The sequence below is a fragment of the Pholis gunnellus genome (genome assembly GCF_910591455.1).
Source record: "Pholis gunnellus genome assembly, chromosome: 11".
NCBI classification, from domain to species: Eukaryota; Metazoa; Chordata; class Actinopteri; order Perciformes; family Pholidae; genus Pholis; species Pholis gunnellus.
Genome location: NC_136538.1, coordinates 21,625,427 through 21,646,131, shown reverse-complemented (window position 1 = coordinate 21,646,131; position 20,705 = coordinate 21,625,427). Strand labels below are relative to the sequence as shown.

The window sequence follows — 20,705 nt, the reverse complement described above, 5'->3', positions numbered from 1 at the left end:
GGATGATGGTTCAGAGAGAATAGAAGTAAAAGGTAAAGATCAAAACAAAATGATATTATTAAGTGAAGCTGTTGTGGACTATATTAATGGTTTGCTTGCACATGATTGCAAACACAAAGCTGAACTGATGAGGTGGATGAAAGAAATGTTAATACATATAAATTGTGGGCGATGATGGTTCCCTCACTCCACATGTGAGTTTAACTTTAGTCAGTTCTTTGTGTCAGTAGTAGTTGTCTCGTACTTTGAGGTAATCCATAACAGCCAATAGAGGGCGGTGCTGTGATGGTCTTTAATACTATAAGCAAAAAATGTAAACAACAAAGAAGAAGAGGTCAGCTGACTCAAGCGAGTCAGGAAACTGGAAAGCAGCAACATCTTCTACAGCAGTAAACAGATACACGTTTAAGGACTATTGGTTGTCTTGTGACCGTGCAGCTGCATACATTAAAGGTGCAAACAGCATGAAAGGTTTGTACTGCCGAGCTGGTGCGGAGCCCAAGTTCGTCATCCAGGAAACGGTGAGTTTGTGTCTCGTGTTATCATCATGAGCCACATCACACACTGAAGCGTCGGGAATCAGGGAAAGCAAAAAGAAACTAACCTGCACGTGTGTAACGGTGGCTCCACCACTGTGCAGCAGAGAAAACATTGACAATTAATAGTTTATAGACAACAGTTTGAATTGTATTACAGTGTTTAGGGGATGAAAATGCTGATTGTTTGATGGCTGACTTCATGCATCAAACGCATCCATAATGTCTCCTTTACAATCTGTATTTGTGTGTCTTTATTAACATTGTATTTCTCTTATAAAGATACTTTTATGTCTGTGTGTTTCCCTGCAGAGTCTCCCAGAGGTTTTAGGCAGCCACCTGGTCAGGGTTCAGGTAAAGGCTTGTGGACTCAGCCCGCTGGACCTTAAGGTACTTCAATCAAAGATGGTGTCTTAATGGATGTGAGCGTGACTGTTTGCTGATTAGACTGTAACCAGACAGTAGAACAGATATATCCAAGACAAAGGATTCATGATGATGTGAACTCTGCACACAGGATAATAAATATATTACATGTTTGCATCTATGAGTACAGCAGAACAAAAGATAAGGAAGATAAGATCAGAATTGTGGCTGTATTTTTCAGTATTGTTTCCTAACATTCACGCCAGTAAAGGTCACTTAATAAATGGCCATAGTGATGACTCCTCCTCTCTCTGCTCCAGCTGCTCGATGACGTCGGGATAAAGAGAGATTTCATTCCTGTTGGCAGAGAGGTGGCCGGGGTCGTGCTGCAAGGTTGTTAACGCCCAAAACACACTTTTTAATCTGATTGTTTGAAAGGAATACAGACCTTTTGTCAACATCACTTTAATTAGTTTTTGTGTTTTGTTTCCCCGCAGTGGGCGCCACGGTGTCTTTCTTCCAGCCGGAGGATGAGGTTGTAGGTAAGACATTTATATGTATCTACAGTGGTTGTTGGTGAAATATAGAGTAAACTGTGTGGACAGTTATCGTTTCTATGGTGGAAACACTTTTAAATAATGTGATTCCAAGCTGTCATGTCTAAATGAATGCTAAGTCAATTTTAACAGGGTGACAAATAAGCGATTGACTCATTAAAATATGAGTTTAACTTTACACCCTATCATTTTTAATGGTTGATGTTGTGACGTTGCCAACCTTCCCGTTCCAGGTATTCTGCCTCTGGACTCTCCCTGTTCTGGACTCTGCGATGTCATTGACATAGATGAACACTATTTAGGTATCTCTCTCACACACACACACACACACCAATGCATGTCGCACAACATGCACTTTGTTCTTGCAACGAGCAGCAAAAAAGGCACTCCAGGTCACGGCCCTTTATCTGAAAGAGGTATAAATACATCTGTAAAAAACTGATCCAGCACATGTGTGTGTGTGTGTTTCTGTTCTGCAGTTCAGAAGCCAGAGAAGCTGAGCTCGGTGTGTGCTGCCGGAGCTCTGCGTGACGCCCTCTGTGCTTACACTGCCCTGCACACACACGCTCGCGTGGCAGCGGGACACACACTCCTGGTGCTGGACGGAGCCAGCGTACGTAAGAATAGTAAAGAGCTGGACGTGGTGGAGAAACATGCATCCGGGACAGTTTTAGCACATCAAGAGCATCTTTGTCGTTCTCTACTCTTTAAAAACGATATAATAAAGACAGAATTAAGTGTGATGTTTTCCCGTCTCTGCTCCGCCCTCAGTCTTTTGGCCTCATGTGCATCCAGCTGGCTTGTTACCACGGAGTGAAGGTTTTCACGACGTCACACTCGCCGCAACAACACACATTCCTGGAGCAGCTTCGGCCCAGCGTAGGCAAGTACAGGCCGACGTTGTGACGTCTGCAGTTCACTTTTAAAAGGGTTTTATTTAAAACTCGATTTGAAATGCATTTTCTACGAACTCGCAGCAATTCTTTTCTTTTCTAATTATTTCACGCTCCTCTTTCACCTGTTATTTGCGTCTTGTTCCTGTCTTCTTCTGCTCTTTTCTCCTCCTCGTCATACTTTCCTCAGGTGTTCAGGATCCTTTATTAGGTGAGATCTTCTCTTTCTTGCTTCCTTGCTGATCTTCTCGTCTCAGTCTGATTAACCAACATGAGCTGTAGGTTTATCGCTCTGTGTCCCTGCTCGTCTGTCTGAATCCAGGATGAAATCAGTTAGTATATCGGATGTGTTGTTTTTGTAAGAACTTTTTACACATTATCAAGTTCAATATTTATCATATGCACAACAATTACAGAGAGGAAGTTGTTGGTAAGTCTCAGGCTCTCACCAACAATGCTTGATTAAATATGTGTAAAAAAGAAAAAGATCCAAAATGAATAAATGTTGTGAAGGGAGACTGAATTTAAAAAGTGAAAATATCTGAAATCTGCTGCCACCTTGTGGCAAACGATAAAACTACAACCATGACAACTAACACAAACTTCCAATGAGACATTTTGGCTTGAAACTGGCAGATTAGAAATTTTTTGAATGCGTTATGAACCAGATTGACTCGTGAGATAATGTTTCTGTTTCTCTTGTTTCAAAGCCAAAGTTATTCCGGTGTTTAACGGCCCATCAGACCTGCTGCCAGCGGTTCTGGAGGAGACGGGAGGACTGGGAGTGGATATCGTGGTCGACTCTGGAGGTAAACACATCTCTCTGTGTCTGATTCACACTGAGCAACGATCCAACATCATAACACCAGCTGTGTGTGTGTGTGTGTGTGTGTGTGTGTGTGTGTGTGTGTGTGTGTGTGTGTGTGTGTGTGTGTGTGTGTGTGTGTGTGTGTGTGTGTGTGTGTGTGTGTGTGTGTGTGTGTGTGTGTAGTGCGTCTGCAAGAGGAAGAGTCAGAGGAGGCAAAGCTCCTCCCACACAAACATGACATCATCAGTGTGCTGGGAGTGGGGGGGCACTGGGTCACCACCCACAAAGACCTGCAGGTGAGTTCATTAAAATCCCTCTGCTTCAAAAATGTCTATTATACATTTTAAAATGTATTAGAAAGAGATTAAAAAACGTCTTACAGTCTTATTTATCACTGTGTTTTTAACAGCTGGATCCTCCAGATTGCAGACTGCTGTACTTAAAATCCGCCTCCATGTCTTTCCTCAACCCTGAAGTGTGGACGGCTTCATCAGCGCAGCAGGGGAGATACCTGCGTATCCTGTTCCACACAGCGTGTGATCTATAACGCATACACGCACACGATCAGGTACATACAGTCCCTCCTTGACAGACTCGTGTCAGATATCCTCAAGGACATCGTGGAGAAGATGTCTGCCGGAGTCCTCAGGTAAGGCATCGCGTCACGCTGTCTGTTTATCCACAGATACTGGTGTCGATGAATACAAATATCCAAATATACATTAAAATTCAGTATTTCTTGGCAGAAACTCATCACATAAAGGTGAGGCTAAATCATAAAGAAGTTATTTTATGATGTGAAATGCACTGAAACCTTCATCTCTTTATGTTAATGAGCCAGAGAACAAGGCGGGGCCGAGGGCTGGGAGGCGGGGCTAAAGAAAACGCTGTATCTTTTTGAGCTTCATGCTCCACTTCGCAACTTTCATAGGAGTGGACGGGGCTCAGCCTCTGTATCCAGTTCTCTCCAGTTTTGTGTTTTTTTTTCTCTACTCTCTGAAATTTACAAATTTAAACATGCACTGCCTGGTTTTGCTTTAATGCCTCTAAATGTGATTTAAAGACCTGACACAGATTTAAGACCAAAACCTGCACACAATGGGGAATTACAGCCCACTGTTTAAAGAGCACTGTCGCATAACTTAACTCAAACGTAATGTGGTGTTCTGTCTGGTTTCAATCCGTCTCTCTAGACCTCAGCCCGAGGAGGCCGTCCCTCTCTATGAAGCCACGGTTATCATGGAGACTGTGCAGCGTCACCAGAAGAAAAAGGCTGTTGTTCAACTCTGACCGTAAAACAACGTACAATTCACAGGAATCCAGCTGTTTACTAGAACAAGTGAACGATTAGAAAGTGTTTTTACTTGTGAATTTTCTTTTAGGGGCCTGAAACCCGTCTCAGCATCAAGAGGAGCACAAGACATCATGACCCGTCTGAGAGAGAAACTCATAATCAGAGTCTCCAGTTCACCCGACCGGCTTCACTTAAAGCTGCAGGAAGAATCTATTTTCTTCAGTTCAGACTACAACCCACATTAAAGCCTGTCATTCAGATTACATTGAGAATCTACAACTTTTCTTTTTACTCAATAAATACACGTTTTATCCCAAAACATATGACTGCAATTCTTGATTTTGGTGTAAATACAGCAACGACCTGTTGCAGTTGTTGTATTCTGTATTTAGTAATTACTTGAGTCTCGAACAAGATTCCTGAATGGAAATGATCGGGAACTGTACTGTCACTTTAAATCAGACAATAAACAAGACAAATCTGTCTTACATGAGTCCAGAAGGTTACAAGAACAGTTTTACAGTCATTCTACTTCACTGTAGTGTGTAACTGTTGATGGTGGTGACCAGATCCTCACCGTCTTACGTACGGTCATTATAACGTAGCAGAAGCTCTCTGAGCGCATCTGGAATCAAACCTGTGACCCTCTGGTCACGAGACGTCGGGCGTTGCTGCTGCCTTTGTCGGTCGTACTGGTCGACAAGCAGAACAGGAACATGGAGATTGTCCAGCATCAACATGGGTCAGTCCCATTTCCCAGTTTGTACACCCTTAATTCCTTTCCTCGCCTCCTCTACTCGTGTCTTAGTCTCCCCCTGAAAGGGAGATACGAGCGGAGAAAGCAAGGAGAGAGGAGGTGCATTTAACAAAATAAGACATCCTTGCCTCGGAGCCGCCATTTTAAAACAAAGTGTGGCAGAGTCACCGGTGCGTCCTCGCTTACAGCTCCTCCAGGAAAAGCGTCTTGATGCATCTTGGGACGTCCTACAAGAAGGAGTGCTGAGATCGATTTACGGCCCATAAACCGGAGGAGCGAGGAGGCACAAGATTGAGAAATGAAGACGGAGCCGAGTGCAGCCGATAACTTTGCTTCTTGTAGCGACTGTCACCAATCAGATATCAGCTCACGGCGTCAACATCAGGTTGGCATGATAAGAGTTCGTCCGGTTGTCTCGGCGGGCCTTCCAGTAGCTCAAGACAGCTTCCCAGGATGCACCTCTCCTCCTGTCGCAGTGACTCGACCACATGGAGCTGCTCCCTGACCGGCTGGTCGCACTGCTGGAGGAGAATGGCGATCTAAACACACACACACACACACACACACACACACACACACACACACACACACACACACACACACACACACACACACACACACACACACACACACACACACACACACACACACCAGGTCATTAAAAAAATAATCTGGTTGATAGCTTGATACTTGGTGGAGTGTGTGTGTGTGTGTGTGCGTACACACACCTTATCCAGAGCTGTGTGAGAGTCTTGAAGGAGTCGCTGACAGAGAGTCTTGGCCGTCTGGACGCTCCACTCCTCTCTCTCCTCACACAGCACCCGGCCGAGCAACACCGCCTTCCAGAGGTGGCTATGAAAACACACACACACACGTGTAATAAATCAGTTATTCACCGTCGATACTGACAAGCTGACCGACGACACAGACGTAGAGTCTAGAACAGTGGAGATATACACATACTGTGTGTGTGTGTGTGTGTGTGTGTGTATTCTTACTACAGTGTTTGTGGCAGCGACAGCAGTCTGAGAGCCGTCATCAGCCTCCAACCAGGACCTTCACTGGACACGGTGAGATTACTGACGGGAGGAAAGAGGAAGAGGAGTTGAAGGGAAAAAAGCGTGGAGTGATTTTTATTTTATTTTATTTTATAAAATAATCGTATCTAGTTGCAGTATTACAGCGGTTTACAGACAAACCGTACAATACATAAAAGGAACAATAACAATGTAAATGTCTTACTGAAGGAAATTGTTCTCTTTGAGAAACTTGATCTTCTGATCCAAACTCCCGTCGCCTCTTAAAACGTCACAGAGGAGATCTGAGGGACCACAGTGAAACACACAAGCACAAACTTACGATTACGGCGTCGTCAACTTTTACATTTAACCTGAACTGTGTCAAGAAAAACAACAAACCGCAATATTCACAAAGACACCAGACATGAATCTGTGTGGCCTTCAGGGGCTAAAGATGACGAGTGATTTTGTATTTCCTGCTGCAGCTCACCTGCATCCACATAGACCACGCTGTTGGGGTTGCAGGGGGCGACAAACCCGTACTCTAGCATCAGGCGCTGGGTGTCATGGGACCCGTAGTTAATGAAGGCCTGCTGGTAGCGGAGTGTCCCCGAAACGCTCCGGATTTCGTAACATCTGGTCACGTCATTGAAACTTGCTTTCACCTGAAAAAAAAAGGTGGAAACTCATGACTGGCTCTCCATCTTTTCAACTGTCCAATGAGTTAAAACCCAACTCAGGAAGCAGAATAGGTCACATACGCTTTTTACACATAGGTCTGTGGTTATGCGTTTACTATAGTTTGACGCTTACCTGTACGTCAGGGCGGTGGTTGAGCAGGTCCAGAAAGGGAGCTAAAGCGTAAACATCTTGTCCAGAGAGGGAGTCGTTGGATGGGTGAGACATGAAGACAGAGCGTGTGTTGACACTACACCACGCCCACCTGGAGGAGGAGGAGGAGGAGGAGGGTCACAGCTTAATAACCTGACAGAAAACAAATTATAGTCTGGAAACATTTTCATTGCCAATGAACTTGAACTTTGCCCAACTGTCAAGATAATGCTTAGGCTTATATTCCACTTTTAGGTGTGTGTGTGTGTGTGTGTGTGTGTGTGTGTGTGTGTGTGTTTAAGCGTGCATACCTCAATGCTTCACATGTTAACACCTCATCCACGGGCTGACTCAGGAGTGGCTGCAGAGATCTGGATCAAGAATAAATCACTGACATCTTGGGACGACACCGACATTGTTCACAATAAAGAAGACTGATGGAATGTTGAAAATGACAATGAGCATAGAGGGATAACATCTCAATGCAAAGATTAGGTGCGCCTTCTGCAAGTTACGTTACGCAACGTGTGCGTGAACTCGTGCCCTGCTGGTTCTAATCCGTACGTGTTCTCTCACGACACCTGAATAACTGGCTGCAGTGTCGAGCTCACCTGAAAAAGTTCTGATTCAGAGAGTGGAGTTGTCGCACCGCCTCCCTCTGCTCTGAAGCCCGTCGCCGCGCGCCGCTCGGCAGAGCGGCGACGACGTCGTCGGTGAAGTAGGCGGGGCAGGTGTAAGCGGCGGGCAGCACGTTGATGTAGGGGAACCAATCGGAGGCCTCGCCCAGGTGGCGCTCACACACCAGGAAGACGCAGAGCGCCAACAGGGGGGAGAGGCGGGGCTTCCAGCTGGTGGAGACACAAGCAATGACCACCGACTTTGGATCACACAATTGGGAAACAATCCTGTATTCTCATTCTACAAATAAAGTATAAAACTAATAATACGAGCGTCGCCTTAATCTTTATCTGACACTGTGCACAAATGCCGGCTTTGAACAGAATGTGGCGTACTAAGTAGCCTACTATTTTTTAGTGAGGACACAAGAATATACCTTTTATAATGAATAGTTTTTCTGTTTAAATTATCCATTAAGTGTGTTATTATGATTTTTATGTGCGAATCCAATTTTGACAACCTCAGAGCAGACTAATCCAGGCGCAACCCCTGTGATAATTGGCGCCCCCCTTGTGTCTGTATGCATATTTACAATGTTATTCAAATTTACCACGTGTTCCTACTCTTTAACTTATTCTCTTTTACCTTAATCTTCTTCTTTAATGCAATTCAGTGTGACAAAAACACAAAGCACCCCTTTAAAAAGTACCAGAGCTGGATCAGCATCCTTATGACACATCGGAGCTTTGAAGAGGTAGAAGCTGCTGCAGGGCTGCTGGGACGGATTGTATTCACTCGTATATGAATGCGTCTGACTCTACCTCTTGATATAGTGTCCCAGGTAGCTGTCCAGCACAGTTGAGGTCGTGAGGAGACAGGACTGTGGCAGAGAAATGAGCAGCTGGCCAGGCTGACGGAAGAACAGAGACAACGAGACGGATTGTAACACTCAAGAAATAATGTAGATAAAAAAAAGAATGAATGACAAAACCGAAATCAAACAAAACGTAATTAAAAAAAATATATATATATATATATATATATTATACTACTGGTTAAATTGAGGTATCTGATTAGATGTTTGTTTAGTTTTAAGTATGTTAATTTAGCCTCAAGCCATCTATCATGCAGATAATTATAGATGTGAACGTGTGCACCAGGAAAATACTTAAAAATAAAGAACGCCAGCCTTACTGTTAAAAGGAGAACATTTATTAATTATGTGATTGTTAACTTCTTTCCTATGAAAGACATGTAAGTAATTACGAGCTATATAAATTGCACACACGTGTCGTAGTTCATTCAGTCAGATGCAGACTTACCTTTATGCTCTTGACAGCTTGAAGTCCTCTCCCCGTGTCTGTGATGACAGAAGCAGCAAACACACACACATACACTTTAAAGTCTGTCGTTCAATCCATCACTCAGATTATTACACACGGGGTTGAGTGCAGTGAAAGGTTTGGAGAAGCAGATTTGCTGCTACAGTAGAGTAGAATACAGTAGAGTACAGTAGAGTAGAGTAGGACACCAGAGGCGTACCAGTGAAGAGCGCCGGCTGCAGCAGCGTTGAGGTGAATCCTCGCTGGTGAAGAAACTTCATCAGCCTCACATACTGCAGCTCATGGCACAGAGAGACTGAGGAAACAGAGAGAAACAGGCCGGTGATGGGAGAGAGAACCATCTGTGCTCAAACAGCTGACAGCAGAGAGACATTAGAAATACAGCTGTTGATTGGTTTATACCCGACTGGACGATGCTCTCTTGTTTCTGCCTCCTCTTCCTCGCAGCTCGTCCAGCCCGATGGCTGCGACCCCTCATGACCCCACCTGGACCTGGACCAGACAAACACACACATTCACACAACATGTGGTGACTTCCTGAGGTGTTGGAGGCAAAGCTCCTTTATGCGTTTATTATAGCAGTTTATTAGGTACACTAGTTTAAAACTAATGCAATCTAACACAATAACCGTGCAATATATCCGTCCAGCATTATGGTTATAATGATCACAGATGTGTTGATTCAACTTTATGGTTATTTTAAAGCCTGTATTCTGTAGAGCACGAGGTGTTTCTAATATTATGTCCAACCCATTCACATCATTGAGGGTAGAGGAGACGAACACAAACTACAGTCTCAAAAATCATCATATTCTTTAACAGTTTCAACATAAACTGAACATTATACCCTTCGTGAAGGCAGCACAGAGCTTAAAATCCAAAGTAACTAACAAACTGAAGGAGTAAATTATTTAACACGTGCCTAATTACTATCATGCAGATGTTGTAAGAAACGAGCACCAAGCACAATACCTAGATATTATTCTCATTTATATAAAGTCTTCGTCCTGTACGGGCTGCTCCTCGGGTCAAACCCACGTGGTTTACTTGTTTTTTTCCGGGTATGCGCAGTAACACTGCGCCGCAGATCGCCAGCTCTCCTCCCCCTTTTTTCCTCTGTTCCCTCCGTTCTTCTTCCTGAACGCTTCACTCCTCTCTGCAGCTTCAACACCTCAGGTTCACTCAACACTTCCAGACCTTAAAGTAAGAAACCTCCAGTCTACTACTAGTTAGAAATGTATTAGTATGCATATAATAGTATCTGCATTTGTTTGACTGGCATATTTCAGTTAGTAGGCCGACCTGTTTTCAGTATTTGTTATGTAACGCTGTTCTGAAACAAGGTAAAAAGCTCCTAAAGCTGAAACAATGTAACAGCCAATTGCATTTGTATTATGACCCAATGCATTGAGTTATATAACGTTAACTGCTGGTTCACACCTTCGTTGCATGAATGAATCTTTGTTAAACCAGTTTGCAATGTAACGTTAACGTTAACGTTACATTGCAACGGTTGCAACATTGTACGGTTTGTATCTGGACTAAAGGTCGTAACAGTTACTCGTGCACTTTTTATCCCTTAATTCTCCTCATCTCTTTTGGGGATTTTTGATAGAATATTTTTTTTTTTTAAACTGAACCCGTTCCTCGTATTTACAATTTACATTTTTTTTTTATATTATCAAACATTAATCAGAATCAGGTGTATTACCAAGTAGCTTTTCACATAGAAGCAACTCGCTTTGGCGTTTAGGGGCATACACATTAACTTAGTAAGAGTAGATAAAATAAGCAAGAAACAAGAAATACAATCAAATATTAAAAAAATATTAAAATACGGTACGAAAAAAAAGGGCAAAATATTGACCAGTGAATATGCAAAAGTTCACAGTATAGGTTCCCATTTTTAGTGACTTATATCAAAGTAGACAATAAACAATTTAAAGAATCTCTCTCTCTCTCACTCACTCACTCACTCACTCACTCACATATATTGTCACCATGACTCAGCAAATCTTATCCCTTTTGAATCTCATCCTATACGGCTGATTGTTTATTTTGGACGGAGTTCAGAAAGTCCCCACCCTTTCCGAACCAACAGCTTTGTGTGTTTAATGTAAGGCGGGTGCAGCTAGAGTTTTTACATTATTATAAGACAGATTGTCACAAATCAGATTTAAAAAGTGATTTTAGAACAATTCTCACTGTTCTTTCTTTCTGAAATGTGTCACCATGAATCGGCAAATCTTATGTGAACCACGAACGCCGATGTCTCTCTGTGAACAGACATGTCTACCAAGGTTGCAGTGGTAACGGGCAGTAACAAGGGCATCGGCCTGGCCATCGTCCGATCGCTCTGCAAGCAGTACCAAGGAGACGTCTACATCACCGCCAGAGACGTGTAGGTAGCTCACCTGGGAACACCTGCCAGGCCTCCACATACTGCAGTATCACTGATGACTCATGTTTCACCTAAATATCTATTAGAGAAACCTGACCCACGAAAAGGGACATTAATTACACGGGTAACAGATACAAAATGTGATCACATGATATGAAATATCAATTGGAAAATGTGCGTATGGAACAAAGGAATAAAGTTAAAATGAACTAAATCTTTTCTTCTCTTTTTGCAGCGGCCGTGGTCAGGAAGCAGTGGAGTCTATGGTCTCCGAAGGGCTGAAGCCAAAGTTTCACCAGCTGGACATCAACGACCTGGAGAGCATCACCACCGCTGCTGCTTTCTTTAAAGACAAGTACGGAGGAGTGGACGTCCTCATCAACAATGCTGGGATCGCATTCAAAGGTAGGTTTACAACGATACTTCACTGTGTAAAATGTGTGTAAAATCTCCCTTTTCCCATAAAATCTGTTTTCTTTATAATAACTAAATTAATAAGAAGGTGCACTCATCTTGTTCTCATCAATTTTTACATATTTGAGTTTGTGAACATATTTGAATGTGTGTTTTCATTTGTGCCGTTTTTAATCCCCTAAATGCATAAAATGACTTTATATCTGATGTTTTGAGCTACGAGTATGAATTGAAGTAATTCATCCAATAAGGAGGTGATAATTACATCATCTCTCTTGTTCTCGCTCTCTTCAGCGGCGGACACAACTCCGTTTCCAGTCCAGGCCGAGGTGACCCTGAAGACGAACTACTTCGCCACCAGAGACATGTTGACTCACTTCCTGCCGCTCATCAAAGCCGGAGGTAAAGAAGACGCAGAACAGAAGAAGTCCTCTGTCTTAATAAACAGATCAGTGTCTTCTTCAGAGTAAAACGTATAACCGCTGTCTCTCATGTTCCAGTAGCTCCTGATCGCACCAAAGTCAAGACGTAAAATGTTCCTGGCTTTGGTAACGGCTTCAAACATCCTCTTTGTGTGTGTTTCAGGTCGCGTGGTGAACGTCTCCAGCTTCGTCGGCGCCCGCACTTTGAACAAGTGCAACTCGGCCCTGCAGCAGCGCTTCCGCAGCGAGGACATCTCAGAGGAGGAGCTGAACGGACTGATGGAGCAGTTTGTGGACCAGGCCAAGAAGGGCGAGCACGAGAAGGGCGGCTGGCCCGATACGGCGTATGGGACGTCCAAGACTGGACTAACGGTAGGACCAGTCAGACCTTTTGATCAGGTGTCTCACCTGTGGGGACCAGCACGAGTTTGTAGTAATTATAATGGAAAGTCAGATTCATCAGTCAGTCATTAGAAAAGCTTCTTGAATGCCATATTTCCTTTCATAGAGACATTAAGTATTCACGTGTGTGTGTGTGTGTGTGTGTGTGTGTGTGTGTGTGTGTGTGTGTGTGTGTGTGTGTGTGTGTGTGTGTGTGTGTGTGTGTGTGTGTGTGTGTGTGTGTGTGTGTGTGTGTGTGTGTGTGTGTGTGTGTGTGTGTGTGTGTGTGTGTGTGTGTGTGTGTGTGTGTGTGTGTGTGTGTCCTCAGGTCCTGTCCATGATCCATGCTCGCCGTCTGTCCAAGGAGAGACCGAATGACGGGGTAACTTGAGAAATATAAACGTCTTTTAATGAAACAACAAGAACCGACTCTTCTTTTTAACTTTTATTTCTTTTAACAAACTACTGAGTTAAACAATGTTTCATGCACTCCATGTCCTCACTTCTCGGCTCAGCTGTTATTTTTCCTAGTTTTTGAACAACTTAATCACTGGGAGGATAATTATGACAATTACTACTCAAACTCTCAGCTGCTTTAAATCAGGGTTCAACACTTTTCTGTTTGCTACAGATTTGATATTGGGACTTTTTATTCACTGTGGCTGCCTTGTAATTTTTATTCTACTGTTTAATCTTCTGTTTTAATAATTTAAAAAACCTCTGATGTGTCGATTTTTGGATATTGTCTTTCTTTTGTGTATTGTCTTACTGCCTTTATGTTTCCTGTAAAGCAAAACACAGGGAAGCTAATTACAAATGAAGGATTTCCTCCACAATAACATCAGTTTGTCCTCTCGGTGGGTTTTTGTTTCCCAGTGAAAGCCTCGCTGCTAACGTACATTGGTGTTGCTTTTATTATCGTTTCTCTCAGGTCTTGGTGAACGCCTGCTGTCCAGGCTGGGTGCGCACCGACATGGCCGGTTCGAAAGCCCCCAAGTCCCCAGATGAGGGCGCCATCACTCCGGTTTACCTGGCGCTGCTGCCGCCCGGAGCCGCAGAGCCTCACGGGAAGTTCGTCTCCGATAAAGAAGTCCAGCAGTGGTGAAAGGGCCAACGTGTCAGTGTCTCCAATTCAGCACTAAATTGCCAAAAACCTCCACTAAATATGGATTTCCAAAAAAGATGGAAACATTTCAAAAATCGGACACAAGCAAGGGAACACTGATGTGTGCTATGTGATATGTGTTTATGTGTGTGTGTCTGCAGGGTTATATGTAACAACATCTATTCATTATATGCTGTTGTTAAAACTCCATTTCATCACTTTGCCTTCGCTAGAATAAACATAATATTTTTTACATGAAAAGGGAAACCTTGCCTTAACAGGATGAAGCTTACATGTTTTGAGATCTAACAAAATTAAATGCTTTTCTGTCAAATTAAGTCTTTTCTACAATGCGATGCTTTTGCATCAAGATGTTACTTTGCTTTCAGTAAAATAATAAAAGAGATTCAAAATACTAAAAAACTTGTCAATGTTAATTAACAATGCGAAAACGGGACAATATACCGATGTTACATCTAAGTATGCATCGCAAATTTATTGTAATTTTGATCAACTATAAAATCACGATGCACATATTTAAAACAGAAATCATGTTCTGTATATTAAAGCAGCAAAAGGAGTTTAAACGGTAAACGACAGTAAGATGTAATGTCTGGTTAAATGTCTGAAAACAGACTTCTGGGAAGAAAATGTGACTTTAAAAATAAATAAGAGAAATTGGGTTAATATTAAAAGTTTTTCCTTTGGTACCTTGTTGTATTCTTTATCTCTGTAATGTGAAGAATGTTGTCTGAGTAGTGACATGTGACACCTAGTGGCCAAGACGTTTATTTCATAAGAAAATAGATTTTGTGTAACTCACACTTTTATCTTGAAAGAGAAAAAGCACCAAACGTGCGGTTAAATGAAATGTAGGTTACCTGTGATTTGCCGTTTAACGTATTGAGCACCTACAACAGTAATTCCTATTTATAGACACATTTATGGAGAGCTTTAACGACAGCCAACAAAACATGACAGCCTCCCTAGAGAAATATTAACAGAGCTGACACATGACACAAATATGGCTTTATTTATGGGCAACATGTGTGTTTGTGTGTGTGCTTTAGTGAGTGTGATATAGCTGCACACACACACACACACACACACACACAATAAACCCAGAGTTCATCTGTGGTCACCATCTTGGTTTTTTACCATCTTCCTCCCTCACAATCGTGCATAATTTATTTCAGGGTTTTATCTGCTGGTTGATATTTAAAACTTTCCACTGCATTCATTCTCACAGACCTCCGTTGTATTTGTATTCCAGCGTATGATTTTAGGAATAGACTACAGAGATCACGAGTATTTAAAAAATAATCACGAAATTTCACATGATTAGTAATTTAACTATTACATCTTTTGTTTAGTTAATACATATGACTTATTCACATTATTCATTTCAATTAATTTATTTTGTAAATTTTATATTCAATTAAAATAAAGTAAATGAAGTAGTTTAGCTAAAAAACGCCAATTTTAATACTTTGTTTACCTGATACTATCTAACCTGTGTGTGAAATTAGAAGGTAAACTTCTGCAGCCCTCCAAATTCCCTTCTTGAATTTTAATAATATATAAATATTGCCATGGACACAACCTTGGTGACCTCAACTGCAGCCACAGAACTGCTTCCTTTATTGTTATTTATTTGCAAACTCAAATGATTAGATAAGGAGAAACAAATGTGACCTTGACCCCCCCGAGGTGTTTTGTATGGTTATCCATCTCCAAAATGTGTTTTCACATGCATGTGCACCTGGATTTTCATATCTTTCTCCATTACCTGAATGAAATCCAGACACCCAGAGCACATTGTTAATGCAAAAAGGTCAAATCTCATTCAGGTGGTTTCATATTGTACGAAAATGTAAATCCAGATTGTTGCGCTTTATCTCTCACGCTTCCCCTCTCGGCCCAGTTTTTAAGTCTCTGTGTCAATACGACAGCGGCCTGTGTGAGTCTGTGTGCTGTTGATATAAAGCTGTGTGCGACTGTGGGAGTTGTAGTCCTGTCAGACGAGAGTAAAAACCCTGATTACCTCGTAGATAAAAACTAATCCACAGAGCGAGAGAGACAGAGATGATAATCCACTAATCCCTGCTCTCTGCCAAGGGAAACCCCATCACACACCCGCTTTGATAATCACAGTGACCACGATCATCACTGGTTGTAATTGCTGCATGAGCACGAGAATTACTTCATTGATCCTGCGGTGAGGGAATTCCCTCAGACCTGATTCAATACACACACAGCGATCAATACCACATAAGAAGGTCTGTTTGTCTGACCCATAATTCAACAGAAGCAGCGAATAGATATTTGACTTAATTAATGTTTTGTGTGATGTTGAATTGATTTAGATTTGTCCGTTTTTAGGATGAATACAACAGTGGTTCGATGGGCTTCATGGGTATTGTATTCAAATGAACACGTAAAGGCTTTAAAGTTGCAGCACATATACGAGACTATCTGAAACTTCCTTCCATGCACTCTGACTGTATTAAAACAAAATATAATATAATTATGCATGGGTGCATTTAACATACAATCAACTGAAATTCACCCAGTTTTAGTTTCTTTTTGTGTACTTTTTAGATTTATATGTGTTATGCTTCTACAGCTTTTTGAGGATTCAGGTTTTGTTAGTTAGTTGTTTTGACCAGACCGCCTCTCAGGGGTTGTTGGCATGAAACTCTGTTTCTTTTTGTATGTAAATGAATTTAACACATTTTCTTTTTGTCAAGCTTGTGCAAATAAAACCATTCACTTTGCATTACACTCTCCTTGTCCCAGCTGGGATTTGATCCAACAATTCACACATTGTTTGCTTCCATGTCTTTGTGAAACACTCCTCTGCAGGAAGATCAGACTGCAGAAAAAACAAGAACGAAACAAAATGTTTGAAACATGTTCAGGCTGGAAAAAGTGAAGTAAAAATGGCACCATGTGGGCTAAAATAACATCTTCATCTTCTGACATTCTGATAAACTGATATTCTCATCTTAACGTGCAGCTTCAATGGTTAAAAAACAACAACCAAACCGTTGGAAACTTTTATCTATCTGTTGTAAGCAGCACTCACAATATCATCTATGATCACACTTCATATCCTCCTGAATAAAGCAGATTAAAACATTCCACATCAAACATTTGTTTATTCTTCTCCAGCCACCTGCTGCAGCTGAGAGGACTAAACCTCCTGCTACGCATTAACATTTCATGACTCGGCTAGTTAGTTACCCTCTTTCTGATAAGCCACTCTGGGGTTGCCAAGTCTGTGGAGAATCCTACTCCAGCATAACACTTGTCGTGTTGTATTAGCTCTTGAATTCATAATAAAGGCCTTTTATTAATGATTTATTAGAATATTAACATTAAAAATTCTAGCTGACTGACAAACTGTTGCTGATTAGTGTACTATAAATTCAAACATGAAATTAATTCATGCCTATAAACCCCCAATAAATGACTTTGAGAGAATGGTGCCCCATGAAAGCATGAACTTGACATGACTCTCATTCGGTGACTTCGTATCACACCTAATAATTGCATCGACTTCTCTGAGAATCCTTTCGTCCTCTTCTGATGACTTCTCGTGGCAGCATGTGAGGACACAGCCATGCACACTAATCCCCCCCGCCCCCCAAAATCACTGGAATCTTGTCAAATATTAAGATTTAAGCTTCTTAACATTTTCTACATTCTTCTTCTCATTGATACGTTTGATCCTCGCAGTCTGGCATTTGGTCTGTTTATATTTAGGGAACCGAGTTCGCAGACCTTCTTAAACTGTCAGAAAATTATTCAGACGTGAATGTTGTGCTCTATCCGAGTGCGTGGGTTCAATCTGATGACGGGTTTGTGGGGATTAGGTCCTTTAAGTAAAAGCTATAGTTGAATATAAAAGGAGATTGTTTGTCACACGCAGGTTTAATTTTCCGGTACACATAAATGTTGTCTGTGTGTATCATGTTGGATACGCCACTTTTAATTGGCATTAGGTGGTGCAACAGGAGGCGCTGTAATCCAATAGAGATTAATGGGTCAAGAATAAGTCAAAGTTTGTTTTGAAGTTTGTTCACTCTCGACTGTGAACGTTTCTTTTTTGCTCTGACCTCTAGCTGACCTTCTGAAGTGCGTGTTGGCCAGAACTAAACCGTCTTTCACGGTTTGTAATTGGAAGTGTGTGTCCTCAGTTTGGGTTGCACTCCTCTCTATTGCAGAAGCATTGATTTCATTTACCATAAAAATGAAGGACTTTTTGTATTAAAGATTTTAAAAGGGGCAATAAGTCTGACTTTCAACCCACGTTGTGTCTGCTGGGTGAGTTGATAAGAGTTTGGATCAATACCAATAACTGGAGGGACCTCGTGGATACAAAAAGAAACCCACAAGTCTCCGCCCATGAAAAATTATAAAATTACGATTGACAGAGAACGTTTGTGAGGGAAATGTGCTTCCTTTGGAGGTGAAGTTAGTCAGTCCGTTCTGGCTGAATTAAAATTCCACGCCTGCCAAGACGGAACCATCTTTCAGTGTTTCATTAGCTCGACACCATCGGTGGGCTCAGTTACTGTCTTCTGTACCTTTCAGAGGGATCGTTTGGGGGATCCATGTGCAGCCTTACTATATTCAGCCAAAGGCACTGGCCTTCAGATCGTCCAGTTGGCCACAAAACCACAGGTTCCACGGCAAGATGAAGCATCTTCTGCTTACACACACACACACACACACACACACACACACACACACACACACACACACACACACACACACACACTTAGCTTCCTGTCAGCTAAGTGATGAAGAAAGGAGTTTGGATCCATAACAGCAGATCAGTTTATGAATCAGTGTCTGTGAGAATATTCAAGCTGCATTCAGCCGGCAGTCACGTGTGCATGAAAAATCTGTTTTTGAGTAGAAGAGATTTGCTCGGCTTTCGCTTCTTCAACGCGTTATTGTGTGGCCGGGCGTATCAGCAGCAACACCGCACTGTTTAAATCCCCTCTCTTCATTTCATATGCAGTGAAATGCTGCTGTTTGTGTGAGCGGCCAGCATCCCTCTATGCATGTAAAGGTATGTTCAACCCTCGTCCTGCCAACACCTGTAACATCCAAAGACGACCGACTGAATAAACACACATCATAGCACAACGTTAGCTTATCAAAATACCATTAGTTATGTCATTAATGTCATCTGAAGAAAAGAAACAAACGGATTGTGATTATCATTTGCACATTGTGTAAAACCAAAATATACATGAGGAAATCATGTTTGTGATACTTTAAATTAGGACCCATGGCAAACATTTGACCTGTCTATTCCTTGTCAATTAAAACTGCCTATGCTGGAAGTGGGTGCTTTTGACGACATCGGTGTTTAAAATGGTTATTTAGGAATCACTAATTAAAGCAGAAAGAGAAAACAAAGTGATGGATAAAGTGAGTAAAAAGTGGAATGATAGAATAAATCTCCTGTGAGATAAGAGAAACATGAACCCTCTGGGGTTTGTGGGATGAGGGATGAGCTCGTACTGGTCGCCACTAGATGTCAGTAAGGCAGCACCATGACGCCTCTTTAGAGGAGCGGCTCATGAAAGGATCCCGCTCACAGCATTTTAATATTGCTGCATCTGGTGTCTCCGCAGGATCTTCCTGCTTCCCCCCGTTCGGTCTCTCTCTCTGTTAGTCCATTTTTGTGATGAATAAAATGAAGAGACGTTATGCACCCAGTGATGAGCGACGGCTGGTGTGTGTGTTCTCGAATAACCTTTACAGTAATGGGATGTCCTCACGGGGAGGACAAGGTGAGAGTTAAAGGGGGGATGTTGGTGTTTTTCAAGGCAAACCATGATGTTTCTTACCAAAGCTAACCAAGTACTTTAGTACTGTTTTGTTTCAATTTACAACGTTAACCACGTGTTTCAGACTGTTTAAAACGGAAACCATTTGCGTCTCGCTCTGAAAATATCCATGTCATCTTCACATTGTTGAAATGATCAAAATATTCAGTCATGACTTTGACACAGAAAGCCACACGACACAGAAAGCGAAAGCTAAAGAGAAACCTTTTATTTCTCTGCATGGTCCTCTCCCCAATGTTGTCAGACACTAATAACAACAATCTGTCTGTCAGTGGCAAAAACAAGCACAACGTACATCGATGGTGCAGAATTGCCCGATATGATTACATTGCGACGTCCCCCCTCATTCACCAATTTAAAAAAATGGTCCCCATTAGTCACCGAGACACAACGAAATGGGTAAATACGGTCCAGGTTGAAAAATACCAAAGTTACCCTTTAGGAGTCATTTTAGGTCAGTCGCCATTTGTAGGTATGATGGTTGTAGGCTCCTGTTTGGATTTAGCTCATGTTAGGTTGAGGCTAAAGGTTAGTGATTAAATGTCAGATTAAATGTCATGCGGATATGTCAGGGAGGAAATTCAAGCTCATGAAATGCAAGAAAACAAAGTTAGAATCTTGCCTTTGTGCCACTTTGTTCCCGCTCCTCTCCAACAAATATGCACACACAGTCAGTTTTAGATAAATATATATATATATTTTATTTTTCTCCCTCTCTTGCAGGGACATACACTTAACATCAAAGTCAGTACGCTGCTACATGGGTGGTGGAGTTTTTGAACCGAAATGATCCATCAGCTCAAAAAAAGGAGGGCTGCGTGTCCACTCCAGAGACCTGTCCTTACAGGAGCGCCTCCAGGTTCTCCTGCTTTGTAATGGAAAGGACAGCGTGCTGACATCAGACAGAGCCGAGCGTCTTCTGAGCCCCGATGTGTGGGGGAAACAAAGTTACAGCATCAGCAGGGGAGGCACTTCAGTGTAACTCACACAGCAGGGAGGAGGATGTCAGCAGAGGTTGTTTGCACATGACTGAAGTTGAGGGGAAATACCACCAGCTAGTGGACAAAGAGAGGAATTACACAGTTTATTG

General features: G+C 42.2%; 3 protein-coding genes across 5 annotated transcripts; 2 read left to right on the top strand and 1 right to left on the bottom strand.

Moving 5' to 3' along the window:
- The first annotated feature begins 354 nt into the window (after positions 1 to 354).
- On the top strand, positions 355 to 4,771 carry cryzl1 (crystallin, zeta (quinone reductase)-like 1). 3 transcript variants are annotated; one of them, XM_079169365.1, is made up of 13 exons: positions 355 to 521; positions 849 to 926; positions 1,223 to 1,295; positions 1,400 to 1,444; positions 1,693 to 1,761; positions 1,939 to 2,072; positions 2,231 to 2,342; positions 3,063 to 3,161; positions 3,344 to 3,456; positions 3,570 to 3,675; positions 3,764 to 3,809; positions 4,354 to 4,462; positions 4,543 to 4,771. In XM_079169365.1, exons 1-12 carry the CDS (start codon positions 465 to 467, stop codon positions 4,448 to 4,450), a joined length of 1,029 nt encoding a protein of 342 aa, XP_079025491.1. In that variant the 5' UTR covers positions 355 to 464; the 3' UTR covers positions 4,451 to 4,462; positions 4,543 to 4,771. The 3 variants fall into 3 exon arrangements, with proteins under 3 accessions (XP_079025491.1, XP_079025492.1, XP_079025490.1); XM_079169366.1 differs by having other exon boundaries at positions 4,354 to 4,452; positions 4,543 to 4,770; XM_079169364.1 differs by having other exon boundaries at positions 4,354 to 4,770.
- Positions 4,772 to 4,943: 172 nt separating this feature from the next.
- On the bottom strand, positions 4,944 to 10,036 carry setd4 (SET domain containing 4). Its single transcript, XM_079169363.1, has 13 exons — positions 9,995 to 10,036; positions 9,425 to 9,514; positions 9,222 to 9,317; positions 9,002 to 9,039; positions 8,501 to 8,589; positions 7,673 to 7,909; positions 7,373 to 7,432; positions 7,044 to 7,173; positions 6,721 to 6,895; positions 6,454 to 6,532; positions 6,210 to 6,290; positions 5,940 to 6,063; positions 4,944 to 5,750 (listed from the first exon to the last, which is right to left on the bottom strand). The coding sequence occupies exons 2-13, from the start codon at positions 9,498 to 9,500 to the stop codon at positions 5,574 to 5,576; spliced, it is 1,362 nt and encodes a 453-aa protein (XP_079025489.1). The 5' UTR covers positions 9,501 to 9,514; positions 9,995 to 10,036; the 3' UTR covers positions 4,944 to 5,573.
- A 100-nt stretch (positions 10,037 to 10,136) lies between these two features.
- On the top strand, positions 10,137 to 14,455 carry cbr1 (carbonyl reductase 1). Its single transcript, XM_079168298.1, has 7 exons — positions 10,137 to 10,225; positions 11,309 to 11,423; positions 11,659 to 11,828; positions 12,132 to 12,239; positions 12,423 to 12,631; positions 12,969 to 13,022; positions 13,572 to 14,455. The coding sequence occupies exons 2-7, from the start codon at positions 11,311 to 11,313 to the stop codon at positions 13,743 to 13,745; spliced, it is 828 nt and encodes a 275-aa protein (XP_079024424.1). The 5' UTR covers positions 10,137 to 10,225; positions 11,309 to 11,310; the 3' UTR covers positions 13,746 to 14,455.
- Positions 14,456 to 20,705: the final 6,250 nt, after the last annotated feature.